The 22775-nt window shown below is 36.1% G+C and overlaps 1 protein-coding gene across 2 annotated transcripts in view; it reads left to right on the top strand.

Moving 5' to 3' along the window:
- The window catches only part of si:ch211-140l13.3 (centromere protein J), a 77013-nt gene that overhangs the window by 17480 nt on the left and 36758 nt on the right, over positions 1-22775 (top strand). For both annotated transcript variants that reach the window (XM_039748762.1, XM_039748761.1), the window contains exons 3-9: positions 288-384; positions 8407-8604; positions 8689-8833; positions 10134-10233; positions 13176-14349; positions 17099-17198; positions 22011-22152. In XM_039748762.1, coding sequence (XP_039604696.1) covers positions 288-384; positions 8407-8604; positions 8689-8833; positions 10134-10233; positions 13176-14349; positions 17099-17198; positions 22011-22152 — 1956 coding nt within the window. The remainder of the gene's footprint in view (positions 1-287; positions 385-8406; positions 8605-8688; positions 8834-10133; positions 10234-13175; positions 14350-17098; positions 17199-22010; positions 22153-22775) is intronic.

Consider the following 22775-nt stretch of genomic DNA (forward strand, 5'->3'; position numbering starts at 1 on the left):
AGGTAACTTAAATAGATGTTGTGTTTATATTGTAGGCTACTGGAGAGTAAAGAAGCACCATTATACAAGAAAGTTAAATTAATCTGCTACTAGTCACAATTACTCTTCTATCAAAGAATTTGATATGTTTTGTATGGGATTGTTTTTCCAATTATAATTTTTAATTGTTGTACCTTGAAGACTACTTTGTGTAGTGTAAAAAATAATATACAGCATCTCCCAAACCACTGATTTTCTTGTACCAGAAGATTACAAGCTCATTATGCATGTCACTTTGCTCAATTTAGACCCCTGAACCTCAAGAACAACTAATCAGACAGCATATGGAACATTTGCAGAGGCTGGTACAGGAGCAAAACAGGATTATATCTCTAATCAATCCAGGCAAGTGCATTTTATTTCTCACAATAAAAAAGTGCCTTAAACATCAAATTATGCTATCAAAACAGAATTTGTAGGAAGGGAGTGGATTTCATAAGTGATGGGTATTGCCCATCTGATGTAACATGTATAACACAGGAGATGAATTAACAATGTCTATCCTATTAGAGAAAGGGAGGAGGAGGCAAGTTAAGAGGTGAGCAACTACAAAATGCTTCTCTGTTCGCACACTGAATATGTTACTATTGCTTATGTTCTTTGTGTACATTTATTGTTATTTTTTGTTTCCATGCAAGAGTTCTTTAGGTTGATGTTGGGTAATAGAGATGTGATGAAATCCATTACAGCCAATTATTTGCATTTTCACAAATAGGCAAACAATTCTTAATGCAGCTTTAAATGTATCATATTGAGGCAAAAAGCTATATTTCTTCTTTTATGTACTATTTTTACATGGATTAATTTTCTTCTGGATACTCTATTTTTCCTCCACATTCAGAAGACAGGAGTATTAGGTTAAATGGCACACTAAGTAATGATCGAGTGTGTGTGTTCTTGTGCAGATATGAATTGTTGTCTTGCCCAGGGTTCTCTTCTCCTTCCCATATGGTCTTTGGTTTTCTGTAAGCCTGTAATAAATAGACTAACTCATAATGTTGGTAGAAGTGCAGTTGCAAATACTTTCATGAATTTATTATTAAATACAAGAAGAAGTCTGCCATAGAAAAGATATTACACTTGAGTCATTACACTTAATTATTCTATAATCATTCTCTGTGGTGGTATGACAACAAACAGTCAGTTTCATGTTTTATTAAACCTGTAGATTTCATATTTCTTTGTGACTTCTGGTTTACAAAAATGGCTAAACTAATACAAAATATATTGAATCTACAATCAAAACCCTGAGTTGTGTTTCCTAAAAAGATCAGTCATAGCATAACCAATACAAGAAGAAGTTTGATTATAACAAGTACTGTAAGCATATCACACACATACATCAATAACATACAAATAGTGAGGAAGAAAATGTTTTACTGTATATATTGAATTCAGTTTCTTTTTACACCTTAGTAGCTTCTGACCACTGTACATAGTTATAAATACAGTAAAATCACATTTAGATGCAAAACCGACATTTAATCAAGAACAAAAATATCAGTCTATTAAACAGAAACACCTTACACTATGTTAACACATGTAAACTGTATATATAGGCCAAAGGAGGGTTAACAATAGTACGCAACGCCTCATAATTGATAGAGGACAGCTAATTGTTCTCAGATCAGAAGTAAGACCATGTTTCACTATTACTGTGTAGTAGTTAGATGGAGAAGAACATGGAAACATGGCACACTGAATGCAAAAAATTATAGTGAGAGAATCCTTATTTGAATAAAGCTACATTAAAAGTGATGCTCCTCAGGAATCAAAACCGGAGCCACTTTTCTTTTTAATTTATAAAAATGGTCTAGATAAAAATGTAACTAACAAGCTGGTTAAGTTTGGTGATGATACTAAGCAATGTGGATCAGAGGATACTCTAGAGTCAGCAAAATCATTACAGATGGTCCTTGACAGATTTCAGACTTACAAAGATATGTGCTAGTAAAACTTAGTGTAAAACTGGAAGAAAGAAGTAAAACAAACATGTTAGATTTGAGTACACAATGAGAAGTCTAAAACTTAAATATGCACCTTATGAGAAGGATGTAGGAATCATAGTTGACTCTTCACTATCTACATCCAATATACATGCAGCAGTGAGTATGAAGGCTAACAGAATATTGTATAGCACAGCATGTTGAGAAGAAGTCGAGAGAATTTGTTCTTAAGTTGTACAATGTACTGGAATAGTATCCGGAATAGCAGGTATAGTTGTGATCTCCATGTTATGAAAAAGACATACAGTAGTTGCACTTGGGGCTGGGTGATATGGGCTAAAATTAATATTGCAATAATATTGACACAAAATACAATATCTGGTATATGTTGACATGTTCTCAAAGCATCTTAAAGATTGAAGATCAGTACCATGTAGACATGTACAGTATATTCATTTTTTCCAGAGTCAAAAACCTCACTTGCTTTCTTACAATAATATTGGAAAAGGAAACAGGTTTATTTTTTTAAAATGTAGCAATTTCATTACTCACCATGCCTCAGAGAAACAATCAGCTCAAAAAACATAATTTGTTTTCAGACATTTTTATTTATATTGCCACTACTTATTTTTGAATTTCCATTTCAGTACATTGGTTGCTTTGCCAGCATCTGTGCCTGCCAATCACTATCATCTCAGAATGGAATGTAATTGTTCATAGGATGCAAAGACTTTGTCTATATAAAGATATCTAAGCAAGTTAATTCCAAATTTTTTCCAGACATTAAAAACTGCATATGTTCGCGAAGGTTGAAAGAGGTGGTTCTCTTGCAGAGGTGCCACAGATAGAAGCTTCTCCGTCTTAAAATGCTTTCTACATTGGTTCCATATTCTAAGTGAGTGAAGCACAATTGGATTATTAGTATATTGCCGATAACTTGTGTTTAGTAGCAATGCAGAGAATTCACTCGAGCTCCATATGCGCAAAGCATACAATTATACAACTCAAAATTATATATCGAGCACATCTGTCTCGTCTAAAACTCTCCAAAATGTTTCCAGGGCATGATCCAACCTGCGAACGCTGCAACCAAGTCCCAGCCTCACTGGGTCACATGTTCTGTGCCTGCACCAAATTAACATTATTCTGGACCAAAATTTTTAATTACCTTTCTGACAGCCTTGGTCTCACAATCCCTCCTAACCCATTAACAGCTGTGTTTGGGGTTCTTCCAGATGGGTTTAAAGTGGAGAAAGACAAACAAATTGTGATTGAATTCACTACACTTTTGGCATGCAGAATTATTCTGCTAAACTGGAAGAACCCAAACTCTCCTCTTTTAAGTCAGTGGGAAACTGATGTGTTATACTATTTGAAATTGGAAAAAGTCAAATACATGTACTCAGTTAGAGGATCTGTACAGACTTTTTTCAAAATATGGCAGGATCTAATCAGTAATATTTTAAAATAAGCTCTTAAAGCACAGAGGAAGCAATTATTTCTGTATTTCTTTGTCTTATGCATCCATCTCATCAAATTTATTAATTTTGAAAGTATGTTTACAAGCCTTAAATTTCACGCCATTTGCCTTGCTCTCTCTGTCAGGGGTGGGGATCGATTGGTTCTTAACTCAATTTTACTTTTTGTAAAAAATTGATTGATTTGTATAGATTGCTATAAAATTAATAAAACTTAAAAAACAAACAAAAAAAAGATCACCAGGACAATGTACCTCATGCAAGAATATAGAGAAATTCACACAAATTATTGTTCAAAAACTGTGAAGTGTGCTGTTTTTATCTCTCTTGTAGTAATTCAATAGGGAAAGAAAACAGTCAATATGAATTGAAAAGATGAGTGCTTATGCTGCGTGGCTGAGTTGATTTTGGTGTGAACTAGTGGTTAGTGTCATTATCTTACTACTGACAAAGTAAAAGCATTTCTAGGGCACAAATTAAATAGACAGTTTGTAATATGGTAAGCTGCTGTAGCTGTATCCCCCTTCCACTCATTGATTTTCTGCTCTTAGAGTATGCAATAGAGTAGTTCACATTTTATGGAATTTTGCTTGGTAGGAACCTGTTTTGCTGAGGGGCCGGAAGGTGCCTGGATGGCCTCTTCATATTCAATAATGTATTTTATCTTTTTTATGTTGTACTGCTTGCACTGTCTTCCCACAAGTAAAACCAAACTTTTCAATAACAACAGAGCTAACAGTACCTGTTCTTAACTCTTCCTTTTCTTATGTTCGATTTTTTTCTCACACTCATCACCATAACCAGGTAATATGCACATAGCTGACATATTTACACTTACAATGATTGGTGGAGGTTTTGTAGATTAATTTGAATGTTCAGTGGAAGCTCTGGAGAATCAACCAAAAATATGTATGTACTGTATATTTATTTTCCTTAAATATCCAATTGAAAATTCAATATATTGAGCTCTGTGGAAAGATTGAAAGTGATGAATCTTTTCAGTTTAAGCAAAATGAGGTTAAAAGTAGGTATAACTGAAGTGCTCAAAAGTATAAAAGGAAGTTAGTACAGTGCATTCCAATCATTATCTATACTAATAAAAGGCAAAGCCCTCACTCACTCACTCACTCACTCATTCACTCACTCACTCACTCACTCACTCACTCACTCATCACTAATTCTCCAACTTCCCGTGTAGGTAGAAGGCTGAAATTTGGCAGGCTCATTCCTTACAGCTTACTTACAAAAGTTGGACAGGTTTCATTTCGAAATTCTACGCCTAATGGTCATAACTGGAAGGTATTTTTCTCCATTAACTGTAATGGAGTAGAGCTGCAAAGACGTAGGGGCGGAGTTTGTGACATCATCACGCCTCCCACGTAATCACGTGAACAGACTGTCAACGCAGTACGTAGAAAACCAGGAAGACCTACAAAAGCGCTTAAGAAAACATGCATTATATAATTGAGAAGGCAGCGAAACAATAAGAAGCGGCGAGTGGCATATACTACCATATTCATGAGTGCTGCTACCTCGGAAAGAAAGCAAGGTGTAAACCTAAACTTTAAATTAAGTTCATAGACAGGCTACGCTGGCGTTTCACATGCCCACAGGTAATGCGGGATACAAGTTTAATGAGAGGACGAGGATATAAACGAGAGTTTTGATCACTTTGTAACTAAGTTAAAATTGTAGGTGAAGGGTGTGCTTATGCAAATTCGAGAGACTGTGTTTGTGGGGATTGACAGTTAAGGGGTGGGGAGTCACGTCATCATCTCCCTCCCATTTACCTCAAGTTAATACACACGCTGTCTCTAGAGTTTCAACACACTGAATCCTCCAGGCACTACTTACAAAAGGTCACATTGACAAGCGTGTTACGCTATTTTTAAAATCTTTCCTTTTCTTAGCACAAGCACAGCTGAGAAGCTTCGATGCATGTGCTCCATAACGCTGAAAAATAATGCATTTAATCACACTTTGCATTACAAGCAAAGGGGAGCTTTTGTCAATGCATGATTTCCTGGTACACCGATTACATTGATCAGCGCATCCCGATTCATTTTACCCTCGCACCACCTTAGTTTGAGAAGAAGTATGAAAAATATGAGGTTAACACAGAAAACAGATCACCAATTCAAGCTTTATGAATAATCGATTCGCCATCAATAATTGTTTTGGTAAAGCCATCCTCCTTCCATTTTATAATTTTTCCGCCACTAGCCATGATTAAATGAACGGTAAAAAAGTAAGAGCGAAGCGAGGGTGACTTATTTAGGCAGGAATATATATGATAGCAACACTCATGACAATGTCAATCATGTTACGTTATTATTAAAATGTTTCCTTTTCTTTTCATTACTTCTTTAACACACTACTTCTCCGCTGCGTAGGGTATTTTGCTATATATATAATATATGAATTACCTCCAAAGAGCGCTGAGACTTTTGATATCATGAACGTGTGTACAAAGGGGTCTCCTGCCCAGCAAAAGTCGAGCAGCCAGCGCGTGCATAGCTGTGCCGGCCTTTGAGACGCTGACTGCGCTTCTGCCTTAAGTCAAAGTGAGCACTTTTAATTTTTTTCATCCGCCCCCTGAGCTATAGCCCAGACAAGTGCAAACACGGGACCCCTTTTCTACACCACGGCAAAATAATATTAAGGCGATTCACACTTTCTTTTGCATGTATACGATTATCAGGTCCTCAGCTCGGATTATGAACACACGCATACGAGTGGAGGACTCACAGTGCCATCACAGCCGATTAATGGCGGGGCGTCTCACCAGTCTACACAAGACCCACCACGACTGTCGCCAAAAGGCGATCATAACGTCAGCGAACACATCTCTCTATACTATATAAAAGAAAAGGCAACTTTCCTTTCTTTACACCCTTTTTCCTTTTATCCCAAACCAAAGCCTTTCTCTCTTAACACGGCAGAGGACACAAAAATAATTTTCTTTAATTGCCGGTAAGGCACATTACCAGAGGCACAAATTTGAACGTTCACATAGAAAATGTAATTTCTATACCACAGCCGTCGTGTAGCGCCTTTCAAAAGGGATCTACTACCTAGAGATGATCCATATACATTTTAGCTGCTGTTAGTTACTTACCTGTTTTGTTACACAGTCTTTAAAATGTAGTTTACCATAACCACTCCAGTAGTGCTCAATGTACCTGTACTTCTTAAAACGTTAATGTTTTACTGTTTAATAACTTATAGACTATATTTCATTATTTTTCCCTTGCACTCAGTGACCAAAGCTATACACACACATATAGACACATACAAACATACACACAAGTATATGTATGTGTATATATATGTATATATATATATATATATATATATATATACACACACACACACACACACACATACATACATACATACATACATACACACATATATATAATTTGTGTGTGTAGATATGTATATAGATATGTAGATATGAAGATATGTATGTGTATATATATATGTATATATATATATGTATGTATGTGTGTATGTGTGTGTGTATATATATATGACAGCAACAATCAAGCTGTGAGAAAACAGTAAAAGGAGGCGTGTCAGGCGTCGTGGTACATTTTCTGATGCAGCTACGAAAACAACTTTGTGACGCTGCCACCAAATACACAAAACAATTACTTTGACAATCATGTTACATTATTTTTAAAATGTTTCCTTTTCTTTTCATAACTTCTTTAACACATGACATCGCTATAAGCTGGTATTTTGCTATATATATATATATCACAGCGACACTCATAACAGTGACAAAACAATTACATTGACAATCATGTTACGTTATTTTCAAAATGTTTCCTTTTCTTTCTCTTTCCTTCTTTAACACACTACTTCTGGCCGCTGCCAAGTGCGTATTTTATATATATATATATATATATATATATATATATATATATATATATATATATATATATATATATATATATATAGAGGTATATATATATATAGATAGATAGAGATATATATATAGATAGATATGAGAACAACACTCATATCAATGACAAAACAATTACATTAACAATCATGTTACGTTATTTTTAAAATTTTTCCTTTTCTTTTTCGTACCTTCTTTAAAACACTACTTCTCCTCTTGAAGCCTGGTATTCTGCTAGTCTACTATATAATAAAATGCTAGTCTGTATGTGTGCGTTTCAGTGACAACAAAGCAAATGACTTACCTGCCAATGCTGAGTCACCTTCAAAGATGGGAAGTAATCACATGAATCCTAATGATGTTTTCACAGTGGACAGTGGTAATGTGGACCTGTCTACCATTGGTGGTAGTCAAAAAGAGGACAGGAGGCAAGGGTTTACTGGAATGTGATCTGGAGAGGAAGCACCAGGCAAGAGAGGTTGAGACATACAAGGATACAGAGGAAAGACATTGGAGGAATACATACAGCATTATTTATTGTTTATTATTTAATTTAAGCTTTCCTAAAATTTGATATTCAGGTATCCATAGGGTGGTGCAGTGGTGGCACTGCAGCCTTGCAGTAAAGTGACCTGGGTTCACAGGCTGGGTCCTACCTATGTGAAGTTTGCTTGTTCTCCCCGTGTCTGCATGGGTTTCCTCCAGGTGCTCTGGTTTCTTTGCACAGTTCAAAGAAATGCAGGCTGGGTTGATTGGAGATGCTATATTGGCCTTGGAAGGTTTGTGTGTGTGTGTGAATGTGTGTGTTTGTGTGTTCATCTTGCAATGGACTGGTGCCCTGTTTGGGGTTTGTTTCTGCCTTGCTTCCTATGCTAGCTGGGGTAGGCTCTAGCACCCCTACAACCCTGTTCAAGACGAAGCAGGTTAGAAAATGACTGATTATATTTAAAACAGCAATTGCCAATTCAATAAAATGATTTTTACATCTAAATTTATTATCACTAAATTTCTTTAACAATGTTGTCTTTTGCAGGGTTGATGTTGCCCGCTGCCTTACCTCTGCATACTTTGAATCAAAAAAGTAGCTTGCCGACAAATGTAGATACTTCTGTTGTGCCCAAAATGTACCCTCCTGTCAAAGAAAAAACAACTGACAAAACCAGTCTTGAAAATGAGAGGCAATCAGAGAAAAGTGAAATCCCAGAAGCTGAACAGAAACACCTTATTCAAGGTATGTACGAGAAAAGATATGATAATTGAATATTTTACAGATGCTTGTCGTGCTCATTGGCGTATTTACCATTTTGTGCTTCAGATGACAACATTCCAGAAAAAGATGAAACATGCCAGAGGAACCTGTCTCCAATTAAAGAGGAAGCAACCTGTGAGCAAGGAGAGGACCTGGTTGTCACTAGCCCTTTTGGTATCAGAAGGAAGAAGTCACTCAACCCAGAGGAGAGGTGCATTAATTCCCAAAACAATTAATTTATTAATGATAGGTTTAGAATGAATAAACTACACATCTCTATATATTTTACAGTATGGGGTAATGGGGAGAGAACATTATATCAACAGTTTATTTTTGTTTGTGCATTAGGGTTTTTTAATTTATTTGGTAGGACATATAGATATCTGTAATTTGATGAAGCCATTTGTATCAGTGCCATTCTTGTCCTTTTAATAGATAGTTTACTGGCATTTATACTTAAGTGTTAAAATATCTGTTAAAATAGCCATGTCGTGGATCTGGTCACTTGGTGAATTTAGCTTTGTCACATTGATTTTTTATACAGTTTCCTATCTTCGACTCTTTAACCATGTACTGCCCCACTTCAGTGGTGGAGTTTTATTCATTTTACACATTCATTCTGTTCAGCAGTAACAAAGTTCTCATGTGTTTTTATCATATTTTCAGTATGTAAATAAAAATGTAAGCAATGACAAAAAATCCACACATATCATTTTTGTGGGTGGCTATAATCACCTACACAACAGTCTTATGATTAATATATAGTTTTTGTATTGAAGCGATGTTTTATAAAATCAGTTAATTACATTTTAAGTCTTTCAGACTAACACAGAAATTGATTCCTAAAGTGTCTTTCTTATTGTATTACCCAGACTGTACATTTAGGAACAGATATAATTGTCTTGTTGGACTGCTCATCGCAATAATTCTTTGATGGTCATTTGCAGTACAGTGTGATATGCTAAAACTATGTAAGTGGAGCAGTGTGTAAGAAAATGTGTTCCTCCTTTCCTGCTGGTGCCATCACAATATTTTGATTTTAATTATAATTTACTTATGTACATCTAGATAATAATGGAAATAATATGTGACTGACATTTGCAATTTTAGATGCTACCTGTCACTATTTGTTAGCCATACCTTTGAGTGGAGATATTACTAGAGACCTCTTCCTTAAGGATATTTTTCTCATGACATTTCCCAAGTAAAAGCCTTTTGGAAAGAAAATTTGTAGTTTGAAAGTCACTTTTTTTGTAAGTCACTTTTTTTGGCCCTTTACTATTTAAAATAACATATGTAACTAAATGAGGTTATGTTGGAAAATCATATTGCTTAGGTCCCAGAATAATTATAGGCCTGTGTGTTGTAAACATGAGGTTTTCTTGTTCTTGCAGCATTCATGGCAGCTTATGAGCTCATTTGGTCTCCACTCATTTACAAACAGAAGATAATTCACATTTGTTGGAAAAATTGCAATTTACTTTATTTCTTTATTAATTTTTACATCGTAGACCAATCCGACCTGGAATTGGGGTGAGGCAGAAAACATTTGAAGAGTTTGTGGAAGAACAACTAAAAAAGGACACTGAAATTCTCCAAAAAGATAAAAAGGTATAATGTTTGAGCTTGAATGCTATAAGTTCTATTATGTATATTTATTAATGCCTATTTTCTAATTTATCATAGACTCTGTTTGTAACATTTCCAAGATTTAACAGATGCACTATCCTTAATTTAATGACAAGATATCAAAGGATTAACAAGTACATATATATTGATTGTTTGACTTCATACATTTCTCACCAAGTGGAGTGAAAGCAGGGTAAGGGATTTGCCTTGGGGGGAAAAGTCAGGGTTAAACTGGCACACTTAGGAAATCTAATGCCTTTCCAGCGAGTCATACTGCATTTTTACTTAACCTCCTCTTATGTCTCTTTGCATTGCTGAAACACAAAGTACTTTTCACAAGCCTTAAAAGAACAGTTCTAATTCTAAATTCTAAACAATTTTACTTGTATGGATTCCGATGTAAGAAACTCAGAATCTTCTCCCTGTGTAAAAAGACAATATGTCTGTACTTACTAGACATAAATGCAAGCAATTGATTGTTTACTGTACAAAGCATTACATTGACACATCTACTGTTCAGGACAACTTATTGAGATTCCACCAACATATGAGTGAGAAAGGGAAACCAAGTGTAGTTAATATGAGCAATTTTCACTGTCATGAAAGCAATGTGAAGATAGAATACAGAAAATCCATAATTGGGCATCAAATGGCTCCTGACGTTTGGGATAAAACAAGATGGGAAGAAACATCTTTCATATTGTGAAACTTTTTTGTGTCCCAGAACTGCACAAACCTATTCATGCAAGCAAGTAATAGAAGATTTGTCAGTTTAAGAACCAGTCCTTAGAACTAGTCCGTTTATGGTTTACGGTTCATAGTTAGTATATATTAAAACCCGTCTGGGATGAATTCAGCCCATGAGGACAAGCACCTGCAAGTGAAGCAAAATCCATCACAGTGCTTTATAGCAATTAATATGTAAGTGAATCATAATAAACAAGAAAATAAAAAATTATGCATAACAACAAAAGAAATACACTCCAGTTTCATAGTTAAACTAAAATAATTAGTTGGCAATATGGTGCTTTGTACCTTTTCACAAAATACAGTCGTAAAAAATGAATGTAGTGAGCCTTCATCCTACTCGAATCAACTCACCTCGGCTCAGTGTTATTTTGGAGAAATTAGATGAAAAGGACTTGAGAGCTTAATGAGCTTAATGAACAGTACTCAATAAAATTGTTCTAATCCACTCTCCATTCACCTAATACTTGCTGAATTACAACTTTAAATACTGTGCAGCACACCTGAAGAACACATGTGCCATATCAACCTCTCCAAGTTAGAAAATGTACACATAGCATAGCATTAAGGTGAGTCAGTGGACTTGGTTAACTACTATTTTAAAAGTCAGAGCATTTATCATTTTAGCTATAGTTTTGAGTGGAGATATTTTTTATTTACTTCATTAGAGACAAACATGTTACATTTTTGTTTATTAAGTTTTTTTTTGTACAAATTCTTATAAAGATAACAGTGATTATAGAATGCAATTACATGTATTAGTAGAGAACATAAAACAGATATTTTTGATAATATTTTGTAAAATCATGTAGTTAAAAATAGAGCCCAAAATGCTTGTGGTGGCTGAAATATTTTTTACAGGCACATTTCAAACTCAAGTTATGTACAAATTGCATCAACTGAAGTACTATTGTTGTTTTTTTGATCAGGAGAGTCTATAGTTAATTATAGTTTACAATTCTTAAACATAAAACTTTTGAAATACATTCAAAATGGAAAAGTAAAATCTATGTTGAAGTCCACCATTGAGTGCATAAGCAGCTGACAATAGGGCAAGTGTCACATGTAACCAGTAATTGAGGCTGCACATAGATGAGTTTAACAATTCATTGGCGCTGTTTAAATTAAGTTTCTGAAATTTTACAGTTTGTACAGTGTCCTATTTGAAATATGTCAGTAAAAATTTTACTTAACTGAAAGATGTTCTTGAAAAATGTACCTTGTAATAAAATTCATCAATATCTGTTCACTAAAGACCAAGTTGTTTGAAACATATGACAGACAGACAGACAGACAGACAGACACATATGGCAATGACAAACACAACTAACACATTCTTCTTCTTCTTCTTATTATTATTATTATTAATTGCCATACCTTTAAGATATTGTTACAATAAATTGTATGGAAGGTGTGTTTTTACAAGTGATATACAGGTAAAGTTAAGCTAGGGACAGACAGACCCCAGAAACATATGGCAGTGACACAGGGGCATTTGTTTTTAATGCAAACACAACTAACAAATATTATTATTATTATTAATAATAATAATAATTGCCATACCTATAGTTTAAGATATTATGACAATAAGTTTCATGGAAGTTTTGTTTTTACAAGTGATATACAGGTAAGTTTAAGCTAATCACAGAGGTAAATGTTGCTGCTGATTGAAGCAACAATCCTTGCACTTTAAAGTCCAACACTCTAGACACCACTTACACTGTTTTCTGTACAATATAGTTAAAGAGTCACAACCCCAAAAAGCTAGTTGCACAACTCATTATGCTCTCTGGCCCCATGATACCAATACAACACAATTTGTTGCCCATGCTTTGCCCACAGACACACTAAAGTAAAATGTTTGTAATTACCATTTAGTCATCATATATAATTTTAAATTAGCTGTTCTCTTAATACCAGTGTGCCATAATTTTTCATATTTTTCCCCTTCATGTCCTTTACTTTGTAATTTCAAAGCTTCCTTTTCTGCCTACAATCCTTTGTGAACCAGAGAGCCAACCACAGGTGCTACAGTATAGATCAGATTTTGTTTATTAATATCTTTTTCATAGAGGTGAATATAAACTTGAATCAAATATTTATGTTCTGTATTCCTACCTATATAAATAAGTAATTATTAATCACTTTTTAAAAAACATGTATGCATTGTTACTTAGGAAGAGAAGGATACTAAATTATCTACTAAGAAGTCCTTCTTAAAGAGGGGAGAAGGCGTTTCCCGGATAGGAAAAAGTAAAGAGGAGATGAGTGCTTCTTTGACCCAGCTTCCCAGGAGAGTGAGTTTCACAGGTCATCATCGACAATCTTTACCCACCCTGCCTGGCACTGAACAGTTTCAAGAAAGGAAGAAGACCTTGGACAGACAATATAGTAACCCTGCAATTACATATTTAAAAGGCAATTCCTCAGTAGCCTCAAATGACATTAAAGTAAAGACTGACAATATTTCAGAGGATAAAATTGAGGGTTGTCAAGCAGCTCATCATTTCAAAAATACAGAAAAGATAGAGGAAGAGGAAAATCATGGTAGGGGAAAGATGGTAAGGTCCCGAAGCTTAAGTCTATCTTCTTTGGCTACCTCTGTGGACTCTAGTTTTCCTAGGCACATATGTATAGCTGAGAAAGATTCTTTATCTAAAAATATGCCAAATGCAACAGAAACCCATGAAACTGACATGTCAGTGTCTGCTGAGCAGAAGAATTCTAAGTCATCAGACAAAAGTGGAGCAAGTGCTGGCTTTAAGAAAATCAATGATCGTATAGTGAAGGTCAACGAATCTAATGAAAGTGGAAGTGAGAAAAGTGGAAAGAGTTGGAGTCAACTGGCTTTGAGCATTAAAAGTGAAGGTAGCAGCAGCAGTAGTGAAGAGGACCCAAAGTCTCACTGTCATAATAGTCCTGCCAAATTTAGTGTCCAGAAGCTGAGTCACAATGATGTGAACTTAGACTTGTCCGATCCTGATTATGCCAGTGATGCACCTAGTGGCACTGAACATATTGTGTGCCGACCTCAGACACCACACAGGCACAGTTTTCTCCATGACCTGTCCAGCACAAGCAGTAGTGATGACAGCAGCAATGAGCCCAGGCAATACTGGCATCACCATAATAATCGACCAACCTCCAGCCAGCATACTCGTCTGCTGAGGAAGCAGAACATAGAAAAGATAAGAGCACCATCAGTGTCAAAAAATGAAAAGCTTACTATGGAGGCGGTGCCCACCTCAGATATTCTGGCAGGCCTCTTCCCTGGATTTAAATCAAAAGTAAAAGGTCAAGCTCACAATGAAGATGGTAAAGGATTCTTGACTACTGCAGACAAGGGCATTGGTAAGTTGAAAAACTTGTATATCTTATTTAATTGCAATTGCAGTTTGTTTAGGGTTCACACACATTATTACAGGACACAAGCAATTTGAAGCAAACTGAAGCAAGATGCTTATTATGCTATAAAAGATTCTTGTTTTTACAGTACTTCTGTGATCAGTCAACACTATATAACTTGATTTGTTTTTCTTTTACAAAGTGGTTAAATGACATCTGTATAAAAAATAAATAAGAGGACAGTAATGAAGAAATGTATTTAATCTAAAAAAATATATGTGCAGGAATTGTTATTTGTACCTGAGATTAACAGTAACTGCTTTATCTAATAAATTAAAAATTTACTGATACAGTCCTTAAAACTTGTGTTTCCGCAATGCCTCTTTATAACAGCAGCTCCACTGAGTCTAGCCTTTAAGGCAGGGGTTTGTGAAACTTGGTTTTGGAGTAGCTTTTCATTCCAACCAATTTAATAGTCATGGGCCAGTTGTTTAGACTAATTTGGTTTATTTTTGAGTTCAGGCGCAGAGCATTGTGACAAATTTACATGTATATACAAATACAAATTTCACAAATTAATAATTACATAATGAGAACACATATTAGTTTAAACAGCAAGAAAACAAAGTTGTTTGAAACTGATTAACATAAATAGAGTCCTGAAAAAATCTGCCTGTTATTTTTAATTGTTAAACTATGGGCAATTGACAGTGGACGAGAGGAAAACAGAAGCTCTAGTCAGCAGCATCACTGGAGAAAATAAAACTCTGATGAGTCCAGTTATAACAGACAAAATCAAAGTCAGATATTCTACAATGCAGTCTTTGCTGGGCCATTATAATCTGATGACAGAATCTTTTACATCCAAGGCTCCCAGTATTTCAGATGTCTTTCAATTGCAGGAAAACAGCTTGTCAGTAGAGCAGTGTACAGTAGTATACCAATAAGAGAATCAGAACAGAGGAGGGTTAGGAAAAATTCATATTTATTGTGTTACTTATATTTTTGTACAGATGAACTGTACACAGCTAATCAGCAGCTGTATTAAAGGTATGCTAGACTAAAGTAGTGAATCTTCAGCCTGGATTTAAAAGCTGAGACCGAGGATTAATCTCCTATATAAGAAGGCAGATTGTTCCACATCAGTGTGTTTTTAAACAAATGTATATTGTTGTCATTTACAGCATCTATAGCATTTTGAAATACATATGTAAGTACACTTGCTGGCTTTACCATAGCTGAGAATCAAAATTCAAAAGCAATATTACTTAAGATTTTTATCGGGGATATTCCAACTCCAGTGATGCTGGAAATATTTTGTCTTGTAATCCTCAGTGCCAACAAAGAGATATTTGTGGGTACATGTAGAGAAGGAAGCAGAACAAGAAGAAGTAGAGGAGGTGGAGGCGCAGGCTCTGTGTGTCTTTGGCCATCATATTTCTTTCTCATGGCACAGTTGCATCTAATGGTAACTGACTGTATTGCAGATTCTGTTTTTAAGGTTTCTGTTCCTACAGTGGAATGCATCTGCTGAAAATCTGTAATCAGTAAACTCTTTGCTTGATTGAGACAGGCTTGTTTCTTTACTTATGGGCTTCTCTGCTCATGCACTTCCCCGCCCTTTAGATTAACCTTTCAATTAGAGCTGTTGCTCCAGCTTTTTGTTGCAGGCATTAGGTAGTCTACTGATAAAAGCTGAACTAAACTCAAGCTGACATGATGCAGAGACAGCAGGGATATAGTGTTAACACTGGGTTATAAATGAGGAAGAGAACATATTGCCAGAGGTTTGTAGTATGCGCATAAGCTCTGCCTTTTGGTCGATACATGGTGTGTGAGCTTGTCCATGACGGTTGAAAAAATTTCATTACGGCTGTCTCTCTCTCTCTCTGTCTTTGACTAAATCAATAAACAGCACAAAACCAATGAGTCCTCAATGTCTGGCTATACTAGCAAAAGTGTCTTTCAAATTTGATTGATACTGCTTATCAGACAGCTAGTTGCAGATGCTGCATGCTAGAGAGTGGCCACTGTAGCAGTTCAACTGAAAAACTTCCCCTTTGGATGAGAGGGGGATATGACTTTAGTTTTAGTCAAAGGCTGCAGCTCTGGGGTGTAGCTGAAGTCTCACATAAAACACCAAAGAAAAGGAGGAAAGCCACTTTGTCTTACACAGTGATGTAAAACTTCCAAAGAGTCTTTGAATTATGTACCGTTAGCTTGAGTCCATCATAAAGTGTTTCCCAAAAAAAAATAGTGATAACAGAGCAACATCCCAATAATGTTAGGGCAACATAGTGACTCAGTTGTACAAGAACAAATCAAAAAGAAAAGCACATACTAGGATGTGTGAGGCAAAATTATAATAGAGACCTGTTGTCTAATTATGCAAGGAGCTCATTTAAGGACTGGAATTCTCCTCAGATTACAACAACAAGCTGTAGCCAGAGGGTTAAACAAAACTTCCATCCTAGATTTCAACTGATTCTTTTTTGCCATATCACAAATATGTTTAAGAATTGTACTGTATCCTTGTAAGTTACCTTGGGCAAAGGCATCAACCACATACATAAAAAGAAGCTGACATTTTAACACTTTACCAGAAGAGTTAATTAATTTGTCCAGAAATGTAGCAGTCCTGATTTGTAAGCAACTAAGGAACATGTGTCAATGCTGACCATATTTCAGCAGACCAAAACATCAATAATGATCTTTCAAGATATTCATGTTTTCTCAAATAATTGTCATTTTACAGAAGATGAAGTTCAGCCTAGGTTAAAAAGTGGACTGGAGAGTAACACACCTCTGATGGACAAGATGAAAGATGGACAGGAGAAGGCTCTGCATCTTATCAGGTAACGGTATTAAATAAATGCCACCTAGAATCTTATTTAGGTCTGTCTAGGGTGATGTTTTCTGACAGTAATTAATACATTTTAGACAATGCAAGAGGCAGAGCAGAATACTATATTCATGGAAGTGTTGGCTAGTTTATTTTATGGAGGATGCTGTTGATAGAATATCTCAATATACTGTAAAATATCATTCAATTTAATTAATCTCCAATGGTAATATGTCTATGTCATAACACAGTGCAAAAATGCCTCAAACGGTAAGTATTAAAAAAACAAACTACTCTATAGAATAAATAGCACTGAAACTATATTGTATTTGTACCTTCCACCCATGGAAAAGAACCTAACGACACAAATGAACTAAAAGTAAGCATTTACTAGACAAAACTAACACAAGAAGAGAATGAAAATAAGTATAAATAAACAGCAATGTAATAAATCTATAGCTTGCATGGGCTAGTCAAAATTGTTGCTGTGCCCAATCGATCAAGTCATTTAGTTTGTCTGATTTTCCACCACATCAGTGAAAAACACACTCCCTCCTCACTTCCCATTTCTCCTAACTTTTCTGCTTACATTAATCATGGCCTTTACTCCTCCTACAATTTAAACATTGGCCATTAATTTCCCCACTTACCACTGGTTCAAATACGCACTGTTTATCAGGTTTCTTTAAAGGATGTTTATTTTTTTCATGCCAAAGTTACTTCTTCACAATCATGATACTGTATATGTTCATTAGGTACATGACATTGCTTTCTAAAGTGCAACATATTTTAAAAATTACAAAAAATAACTGCCCTACTCTTTAATTTTTTAATGGAACTAATGTGTTCTGCGGTTCTATTGTGAAAAAAATAGATTATGATTAACTGAACATTTCAATTCTTCAACCTGAAAAATGCCAAACTTATCATTGAAAGCCGATCCACTGGTTACCTCCAGAGTTTATGGCTACCCTAATACTGGCTATAGAGACACTAGGTTGAACTTACTTTAGTGGAAGCAGGTATCCATGTACTAAGGAGTCTGCTGGTGATCTTAAAAACCTTTGCTGTTGTCTTCTCCTCTAGAAGAGATAGTGTAAACCTATATGTTGTCCCTTTGGATTATATTCTTTAGTGGATTTACAGGAAAATATCAATCTTCTTCCAGTCCTTCCCAAGCCGATTCTTGAATGATCAGTCTAGTCCCAGCCATCATCCCACCTGCTTGTACCTTAGTACCAGAAAGATATGTAGCCTTTTGCCATTCCTACCCAGTATTATTCTCTCTCTCTCTCTCTCTCTCTCTGTCTGTCATGGAACAGAATTAAAGCAGCCTCATTTTTTTCTCTGTAATGCTGAATTTCATTTTACGGATTATTTTGTTTAATTATTAAACTATTTTTATTTTTCCCTAGTCCAAAAAAGAAATGTTGAAACACTGACTGGGTTGTCAATTTTAATAACTAAGATGCTGAACAAAAGAAAAAGGTGCACAGTGGCACAAATAGAATGGAAAACCACAAATATGCTGTAGTGCCTTTCTCGGAATGGGAGTCAAGGTCTGTAGGGCGATCACAGTTTCAGGTCAGAGCTATGTGTGTTATTCCCAAAGTGAAGCAGCTGGGTGTGTCTTGGCCTTATAGCCACTGGACTGGAAGGGGTGGAGTCAGTTGGCGCTGTGGGTACACATGTGTGTACAAGGGCCCCGGCCATTCGCCACTATATATATATATATATATATATATATATATATATATATATATATATATTCTGTATTTGCAGCTGGAATCAACAAAGGGAACAAATGAATTATGTATCTTAAAATAGTTTTTTATTCCTAAGCTTTTTATTCCTGCATATGCAGAGTTCATAGCCAAATGTCTGTTAATGCCATTTTCATTGGATAGCCATTTTTTAGCCAGTTCTCTGGCACTTTTAGTATTAGCTTTGATTTTTACTTGTACCGAGTCCCACATTTGGACATGATCTGTGCATATGCAGGCATGAAAAGAAGAACATGTAAATAATAAATACGCTTTTATAACCAACACCCACGAAACCCCACCTCATCAACCAAACCCCCCAGTATACATTGTGTAATACCGGGGCGTACAGCTCCCCAAACCCAGACACAGACTGGCCCAGAGGCACAAGTCCTAAAGCAACACACAGTTTTTCTCCTCGTGGGGCAGCTCTATTCCCCGCTTCCAACTACAGAGCACAGTACACAATCACCACAGTAATAATGCTCAGTCCCTTCTCTCTCTCTTTCTCTTCTTCTGTTTTCTTTCTCTCCACTACTCTCCCAGCAAGCTTTGCCGTCTACCTCCTGACTGGCTCCTCAAACTGAGTGAGGCAGCCTCTTTTATAGGGCACACAGAAGTGCTTCAGGTGCCCTCTGATCCTCTTCAGAGAGCACTTCCGGGTTTGGCAGAAGTACTGCAGTCCAGGGCTCTGAAACTATCCAGGCACCCCCTGGCAGTGACCACAGGCCCCAGCAGGGTCTCTAAATTCCAAGCCTGTGGTCCAGTTGTGAGCCAGGGGGGTCCTTCCATCACAGGGGTGTCCCAGCCAGGCAATGCCCCGGCTGTCTGTCACATATATATATATATATATACATATATATATATATATATATATATATATATATATATATATATACATACTAGTTGTCCCCCGTGGCTCCACCCACGTAGTAATGAAACAGGACAGAGAGAAGGGCCCCACCTACTCCTGACATCACGCTTCCTCCTCCCCTTGGTATGCAGCCTTTGTCTTGGATTAGCACGAATATATCTCTCCTGCAAGCGAACTATGATTCTTAGTGTGATAACAGAAGTCTCAAAATCAACCGGAATGTTCAAGCAAATTATAGAAAAAAACCTGATCTAAATCCGTTAAAAAGTTCTCTCATTCACTAGCTAAGCAGAGATAAGGTACACGCCCTGAGGCAGGTGCGTGAGTGAGTAGGTCCTCGCCCTTCTCCCCTCGGCCCACTGCATGTCTCTTGGATTCATGCAAATATATCGGTGACTCAAGCGAACTTTGATACAGAGCACAATGAGAGAAGGCGCAAAATTAAAATCTAAATCCGTTAGGTAGTTCTCTCGCGAAAAAAGGACAGACATACAGACAGACAGACGTTGTATATTTAGATATAGATATGGATATAGAGATAGATATGTGTAATAGATCGTTACATTCTCAATCCTGCTGAAATTCATTCTGGGTCATGTGGGGCTAGGACCTTTTACAGCCTTTCAAATGCATCTTTTTATGGATGTACAACCCGGGATTCTAAATCTGTGAGATAGCAGTGCTTACTATAACACCACTATATTTTCAAATCCCATGCCCTGTTGTTGTCTGTGTCTTCAAGGGCTTTCCTCTGGTCACTCTAGTTTTCTGCCCACATCCAAGAAAGAAATGCATTTCAGTTGGGTTGTTATTTTTAAAATTGGCCCTGTGGTGGACTGTTACCCAATGCTTTATGTTTAGTGTTGTTATAAAATGGCCCAGCTCTCTTTGACTCTGAAGCAGGTTTTAGAATGTTATGCACTTACTCTACAGTATATATATAACAATGTAGTAAGAAAGCAAAATCATTAGGGTGTAAAATGAAATTCAGTCTATTCAGGAAAATAATTGAGGCTACATCAAGTGAGTACCATTATGTTAACTTTTTGTATACAATCTAAATTTTGGAATACATTTTCTGCCACAATTTAAAAACAATAATTTAAGCTGCTACCTCCAAGTTGATATAGAATCAGTGGTGCTGCTAAAACCTGTAGATTTACGGTTGCCTTTGCCACTTCTCGGCTGCTAAGACATGCTACCTACTATTCCAGTGTATCTCTGTTTATGTAGCAGTGACTTGTAAAAAGCTTAGATTAGGATGTAGTCGTCTGTGGGCTTAGGAAAGACAGACACAATTTAGAACTTAACCATGGAACCAAAAACTATACTTATTAAAATATGCCTGTGGGATGATGGGTCTACCTTATTCCTTGTTTCCATGCTTTGTTTTTTATAGTGGAATTTGCATTATTATGCAGTTGAGATTCCCACAAATTGAGTACTGTGAGGTCAGTAAACAGTTTAACAATGGAAGTGACAAGTTCAGACCTGCCCTGACTCACTTTCTGCGCCTATTGCAAAAGAACAAATGTGTTCTATGCTAAAGGGAATTCTACATTCTGGTCTTCATCTTGGATGTTTTTTTCTTTGCAGCTTTATGCATTTTGTTTCATTCAGTGAACTGCTTGTTATCTGTAGCATTTTGTTTCTCATGGTGACATGAAGGGTGAGCAGAAAGTGAGAGCTGTTTTAGTCTAATGCCAATAAGCCACTGGACTGATATCTGTTGTGCTCTGAAATTTCTCAGATAGCTTTTGTAAAAGAGGTGTGTCTGAAAAGTCAGCTTTGAAATCTGATTCAAGCATCTATTTCTTTGGGTCGCTGTAACAACCGAGATACTTTTGTTAACTACAAGACATATTAGTAAGGTCATTAGTTTCTTTGTTGCAATTATACAGCAGTGTTTTGAGCAACATTGTTAATTCATTGGTTTCAAAACTAAAGCTGACTTTTTCACATCTCTGCACTTTAGGACAAGACTCACTTATCTTTATGACCTGTTTGAAGGGACTGGAAAAGGAGGGGTTGGTTGCAAGGCAAGATGGAAATAATAGGGATTTCAGCTGGATTAATATGATTTTTTTCACGCCTTTATTGTTACTTTCTTTTTGAGCACAATATTTTATGACGACCTCACCTTTCTTATTAAGCCTTTTTTAAGTGTGACATTAATTTGTATTGCTAGGCAGAAGATGGAATACTTTAGCAAAAGTAATGAGGAGCATTATGAGGAAGAACAACTCAGAGAAGAAAAGAAAAAATCCCTGAAATCAAAAAGCAGATCCAGCACCCCGGTTGTAAACATCAAAGGAAAGGAGGAAATGCAAGTGAGTAGGGTCCGTTTTGTGCTAAAAACATAATTAAGCACTTTGTGAATGTGAATGTACTGAAGATGGATGGAGCTATACAAAGCACTTAACTGTTCCCTCAACATCATGCTTATTTATATTTGGCAAAAGACTTTAATTGTTTAACAATAAAGATAATCTGACCTTTACCTCTACTGCACAATTAGAAATCACTATTGCTGTTTGTAAATACTAGGGTTAAGCAAACTCTGTGGACTTTGATTCCCCATGAGTTTAGCGAAATCACATAAATGTTCAAAAACTGTGCTAAACTCTACAAAATGCATTGAAGTCAATGGGGAAGGAGGAACTGGGCCCGTTTTGAGTGGATTATAATGGTGAAATGGTCTTTTAAGTGTTCTTGTGGGATATGGGAACAACTGCCAGCTATGCTGGACCAATTATTGTGGCTACAAATGTGATCTGAGCTGTGAGGCAGTAGTGTTAACCACTGTGTCAACATACCTCATACAACAAAAGATGTAGACAGAATGCATACTACAAACAAAATACAATAAAAGGCCTCAACTAGCAATAAGTAAATAAAATATTGATCATCGCAGTCACAGAGATCAAATCTTGGGGCATACAATATCTACCAC

This window comes from Polypterus senegalus, chromosome 3, assembly GCF_016835505.1.
Source record: "Polypterus senegalus isolate Bchr_013 chromosome 3, ASM1683550v1, whole genome shotgun sequence".
Lineage (NCBI taxonomy): Eukaryota > Metazoa > Chordata > Cladistia > Polypteriformes > Polypteridae > Polypterus > Polypterus senegalus.